This window comes from Phalaenopsis equestris, unplaced genomic scaffold, assembly GCF_001263595.1.
Source record: "Phalaenopsis equestris unplaced genomic scaffold, ASM126359v1 Scaffold000938, whole genome shotgun sequence".
NCBI classification, from domain to species: Eukaryota; Viridiplantae; Streptophyta; class Magnoliopsida; order Asparagales; family Orchidaceae; genus Phalaenopsis; species Phalaenopsis equestris.
This window is the reverse complement of record NW_018165377.1, coordinates 793656-800051: the sequence shown is the minus strand read 5'-3', so window position 1 is coordinate 800051 and position 6396 is coordinate 793656. Positions and strand designations below refer to the sequence as shown.

Below are 6396 nucleotides of genomic sequence, written 5' to 3'. Positions count from 1 at the left end.
TTCTAACTGAATTATCATATGGTAGACGTTTTAGGTGACCAAACCATGTAAGTCAACTCTCTCTAATATTTTCTACCATCGGCACAACACCAACTCTTCCTCGAATATCGATGTTTCACATTTTGTCTCTAAGCTTAAAGCCGCTCATCCCCCTAAGCATTTTCATATGCAAAACTTAATTTTATGCTTATCTTTTATATGCTCACATATGTAACAACCTAAACTTCATTTTTTTTACATTAAAACTACACAATTATTATGCATTACATGTCTAACACTAAACTTCAAAAATCACATTAAAATCACAAAAAATCCTATGCATTACAAACATCAATTTTATATAAAACATAGACTTAAAAACCACACATGTCATGAGGCGGGACTCAAAAGAGATAAAAAAACATTTACCTAAAGGTCAGAGAAGAGGATAGCTTGTCGGAGCCGAATTTGGCCATTGGAAGAACGGCTCGTTGGAGGCGAAGTCATGCCGGAGTCACCAGAGCTAAGACCGAAACAGTGAGTGGGGAGTGAATGCCCCTATATCGCATGAGGATCATATTTTAGGCCACTTGCGTTGTATTTGCATATGCTAAATTCCGATGCAATTGAGTGAATGTATTTTGCTGCTGATGGTGATGCGTGGTTTGATGCAAAATATTTTACGATGATTTGTTTCGACGCAAAAAGGATGACGCAAAACCCTTCAAATGACTAGCGTACAAGTTTGTGGTATGTCAGACACAAATCTTACACTATTTTTAGCGTAGACAATTTTTGGACGTAAATATCGACGCTATTTTGTAGGTTTCGTGAAGTGATTCTCTCTTAAAGAAAAATAAACATCATCAATTAAAGAGGGAAAAAAATTTATAAGATTTCAAAATCAATGATAAACAATATATAGAGAAATGTTATTTTCTTAATGAGATTAAAACAATATTTATCAAAATCTCTATTTTGTTAACTATTAATAAGAGCCCAAAAAATATTTTAAAAACATTTTATTTTAATAAAAGAAAATAATTTAATAAATCAAAATCTCTATTTTGTTAACTATTAATAAGAGCCCAAAAAATATTTTAAAAACATTTTATTTTAATAAAAGAAAATAATTTAATAACATTATTAAAGGTTATACCATTTTTTTTTTTTTTTTGTACTAAGAATAATTTAAATCCTCCCTCACTTGTCTTTAATACTGTCAATATATTCTATTGCATCCCTCTTAAAGCATTAATTTTTTTTATCTAAAATGCTAGTCTTCATATGTGTAATTCTTATGGTGTGCTATTTAACTTGAAAACCAATAATACTAAGGGTCCATTTTGGGCAGCTTATTTTGAGTGGTGGCGTTTTGAAAACACACTTAGTCTGTTTGGGTAAACTGTGTTTTGATAGCTTATGCGTTTTCAAAATGTAGAAAAACTGCACCTGCGGTAGCTTATTGGCATCGGTCTGATTTTTTCCAAAAAAACAAAATTTTGTAATAGCCACTGCATCTATCTTATCAACAGATTATTTTTAATCGGCTTATCAGCAGATTATTCAATAAGCTACAGTTGCCCCAAACATACCCTAAATTTCATAGTATGATTTATGATTATCAAAACAGCTAAAATATCATGGATTCATGCACCTAAAGAGGCCTTATCTTAAAATTAAAGTCAATAAAACTTTAATAGTTGCCAAACAATTCGAATTCGTTTTGCAGTACAAGAATTCAGACAAGGCTCCAAACAGAAGAAAGGATCATGTTCTCAGCAGAGACGTGGAGCACACTCCTACCGATCAAGTAAGGAAATACTAACATAAATACCGCCTCCAATTCATATTATATTTACATAAATAACACCTAAACTTCCAACTTATACGTGCATGCATGCATGCCACCTATCAATGCAGTCATTTTTTTAAAAGTTAAAATGGTGTTGTTGTTGTTTAGTTGATATGAAAGATTTGAGTGGTGTACATGTAAAAGGTAAAATTGAAATGTTAGATATGTAATACATATGGATTGGATGGCATGCACGGAAAAATTTAAATATATGACATTAAAGTACAAGAAAAACAATAACGACAAAGCCTTAATCCCACTACCACTACTGCTACGTGAATCCCTTTTCTTCATCGCTCCTATTTAGTGTAATATTTTCATTTAGTTCTAGTAAATTAAGATTATTTTTTATACAAGTTTAAGTCTTCCTAGGTCTACCTTTGCCTCCTAATAGGTTCATCTGATGGTTGACGTTTAATGTGACCAAATTATCTAAGACGACTCTCTCTAATTTTATCTGTCATTGAAGCTACACCAACTCTATCACCCGTATAGCATTTTGTCTGTAAGTGTAAAACCACTCGTCCACCTAATCATTTTCATCTCGACAACACTTAATTCAGTATTATGCTTCTCTTTTAAAGACCAACATTCAGCACCATAGAGCATTGCAGGTCTCACCACTATTTTATAAAATTTTCCTTTCAATCCAAGCGGTGATTTTCTATCAAACAAAAAACTTGAAACATTCCTCCATTTGAACCAACCAACTTGAATTCTACTATTAACATCCCCATCCGTATCACCATCGCTTTAAACAATAAAACCAAGATATCTAAATCGTTCACACCTTTTAATAATTTGATAACCCAAAGTTACACTCCTATCACTAGAGCTACTACTACTAAAATTACATTCAGCATATTCAGTTTTAGTTCTAGTAAAAAAAAAAGGCCTTTTGACTCCAATGTAGACCTCCATAATTCAAGTTTTTCCTGGGCTTCTGCTCTTGTCATATCTACGAGAAGAATATCATCAGCAAAAAACATAAACCAAGGTACATCCTCCTCTAAATGTCCCGTAAGACCATCCATAATTAAAGCAAAAAGAAACAGGCTAAAAGCTGATCCCAGATGTAATCCAATAGAAATAAGAATACCATCTATACATCATTAAAGCAGTAAAAAATATATTATATATCATCAAATCCAGCTTCAATCATAAACATGTTTAACCATCTCTAAAACCAAATCCAAAAAAGAAAAAAAAAATCAGGAATCCCAATTGTTCCCCAAACTAAATAAGCAAATCGATGTATGTATTTACAAGCAGTCATGCATCAGCAGCTCTGAAAAGAGTGAGAAGAGCTAGAAACAAGTTGATGATGTCGAGATACAGAGCCACCGCCGCCCAAACATACTCATCATAGTTATAGCGCTTAATCAAATTATCCGTATCGTAGATGATATAGCCGCTGAAGATCAGAGCCGCCAGCCCTCCATATATCATATGTGAGATTCTCCCCAACGGGAAGAAGATCTATGTTGCCAATAAAATCACATATCATTCTCAACATTTAACATTTTGCGTGTCAGAGTTGTCATATTCAAAGACGCACCGCTAAAAAAAAGTTCTTTGCAAGTAGGGCTGTAAAAGAGCTGAGCTTAAGCAAGCTCAGGCTTGGCTCGTGTTTGGCTCGTTCGAAAGTGCTCGTGTTCGAAATCGGCTCGTGAACAGTGTGTTCGTGTTCGGCTCAAATTACATACTCGTGTTCTTATTCGGCTCGAATTAGATATTCGTGTTCGGCTCGAAATTTGTTCGTTAAAATTAACTTATAAAAAATAGATGTAGAGTGTTGGATTCAAACCTGGACCAAATATATATAGATTAAGACACATAACCACGTTACCACACGAGTTGCTACAATTTAAACTTAAATATAAATATATATAATATAATACTATATAAATAATATATGTAATATATTATTATATAAATAATTATATAATTTCTTTATTTCAAGCTAAAACGAACCGAACACGAGCGAATAAAGAGCTGTTCGTGTTCGGCTCGTTTTCTTAACGAACGAGTCGAACACGAGCTACATAATGAGCCGAACACGAGCTATTTGCAAACAACGAGTTTTTTTGACAGCCCTTTTTGCAAGTACTTATGTTAAAAAAAGCTGAAAAAAATATTAAAAAAAAGTTTAAAATCTACTGCAATGAAAATAAAATGACTTTTTTCCTGCTGTGATTGTCTTTATAACTCTTTTTTCAGTAAAGAGATGAAGATCACAAACCTGGATGAGAGCAAAGACGATGAGAACAATGAGGGAGGAGAAGAGTATGGGGCCGAGAAAGCGGAAATCATGGCCTCGCCTTGCCGCCCAGAAGGTGTAGAGAGTGAGGCTGATGACGACCACTGCGGTGAGAATGGCTGCCTCAAGAATAACCTTCCCTGCTCTCCATTAATGAAAATAATTAGCTAAAGTTTTTTGAATCAAACACAGCCGAAAGCAGAAGAAAATTCAGAAGGCTTGCCTTTGGTGAACGCGCATGCCAGTCCTACGGTGAAGCTGATGGAGATGGTGAAGAGGGCGAGAAGAAGGAGGTTTAATGGATGGCGCTGGTGGTAGAAATATAGAGGAATGAGCACTGGAAAATTGCAAAATAAAACAAATGTTACCTTCTTTTACAAAGAGTTATTTCAACTTAACTTAACTTTTTTGAAGGGTTGTATGGTAATGAATTTATGTAGGATAACATAGAATAGTGATTATAAATTGATGATTTAGTAAATCCAATTCCCTCTCAATTTCTTCCTTAATTACATCCTGAACTTATTAAATCTTCTTGTTAGATAAATTCAGTAAATTCAGATTTACAGGACTTACTAGAGCAGCTAAACCCATTACCATACAACCAACTAATGTGTATAGGGTACTAAGGTGAGTAGAACAAATATGTAATAGAGAATGATAATATATGCTTAGTTCACAAAAAAAATTTAAGGGAAAATTATTGTGTTGTCAACTAAGGAGCTGTTAGAGGTCACTTTTGTTTTTTTTTTAAATATTTTTATTTATTTAGTTTGTTTTTTTTTTTTAAATATATTTGGTATATTGTATATATTTATTTATTTTAAAAATAAACTAATTTATTTAAAAAATAAATAAAAATACACTAAATAAATATTTTTTAAAATAAAAACAAAAAAATAAATAAATGAATAAATAAGAATGATCAAAAACAAGCCCCAAGTCCTTCATATTTTTCTATCTAATACTAAACATTACAAAATATACAAATAAAAGCATGAATTCATGACCACCTCTTTTGAATTTAATGAATGAAAAAAGAAAACTTCAACCTTTAGTGGGCCTATTGTAAATAGAGCTAATTATTGGGAGTTGACTTTATAAATGCCAAATTCTAAGGTGCTAAATATAAAATTTCCACTTTTAAATAACAATTTACCAACCATATTCATATTTTGTTTTTGGCAAGATCAAGCTGTCCATCGGACCATCGCATTGGCAAACACCTATATCACACTATACGACAAATAATTGAAATAAAAAGACATTTTCTATTTTATTTATTTATTTTTTTTTTGGGAAAGATAGGGCCAAAAAGTTGAACTTTTTAAAAAACATTATTTTGGCTAGGAAGAGATAAGGTTGAATGAGGCAGAATAAATTGATGATATTACCATATATATCATACAGTTGTGGATAAATATTAAACAATAATTAACATAATATTAAACCTTATGGCCACGAGTAATGCTGTCATTCAAGAGAAATACTTACGTATGCAGAGTTGCGTACATTTTAGATTATTCAGAGGGTATAATTAGGTTACACTTAAGTTATACCCCCTTGTAATTCTTCATGTATCCTAAATTTAATCTAGTTGTACCTTCCGAATAAGTTAAAATGTACGCAACTCTGCGTACGCTTTCCGTACGCAAATATTTCTCGTCATCCAAGCAGTCCCAAACCAAGTGAGAATTAAGTATAAGCAAAATTATAAAAAGGGCCATTTACATACATATATCTAAAAACTAAACATTCATATTTACATGCACACTACTAAAAATATTAACATACATCAAAACTACTGCTATCAATAAATACACCTTTTTGGTACAAAAGTTTATGACTGCGGAGTTAGAAATGTAAATATTAAAATTTAGAAAAATAATTGAGTTCTAATAGTCCTCTATTTTAACACCAATTTAAAGAGTTTGTGACTATTTTGACATTTTTATAAACTTTGACACTAAAACCATCATAACATGTCAAATGCTAGAGTGCAATGAGCGTCCAAATAGGTTACTTTTGTCAATGCTAAAAGAGTAAAATGTATCAAATTTTCAAGAACAAAAAGAGGCTTCAAGAAGGGATGCTTCAACTTTTTCATATATTTTTTTTATTTTTTTTATATTTTGTGCATATTTCATATATTTTTATCTTTATTTTTAGAAGTAAATTAATCCGTTTTTTGAAACAACCAAAATTATTTTTAAGAACATATTTTGAGACTTTTTAAAAAGAAAGATGTAACACATACCATACAATTTTTACATATTTATATATATATATATATATATATATA

At 31.6% G+C, this 6396-nt stretch overlaps 1 protein-coding gene across 1 annotated transcript in view; it reads right to left on the bottom strand.

Moving 5' to 3' along the window:
• Positions 1-2995: 2995 nt before the first annotated feature.
• Positions 2996-6396, bottom strand: part of LOC110032422 (BI1-like protein) — a 4407-nt gene continuing 1006 nt past the window's right edge. Inside the window, exons 2-4 of the mRNA XM_020736054.1 lie at positions 4318-4431; positions 4077-4234; positions 2996-3313 (exon numbers count right to left, since the gene is read on the bottom strand). Coding sequence (XP_020591713.1) covers positions 3107-3313; positions 4077-4234; positions 4318-4431 — 479 coding nt within the window. The 3' untranslated portion in view covers positions 2996-3106. The remainder of the gene's footprint in view (positions 3314-4076; positions 4235-4317; positions 4432-6396) is intronic.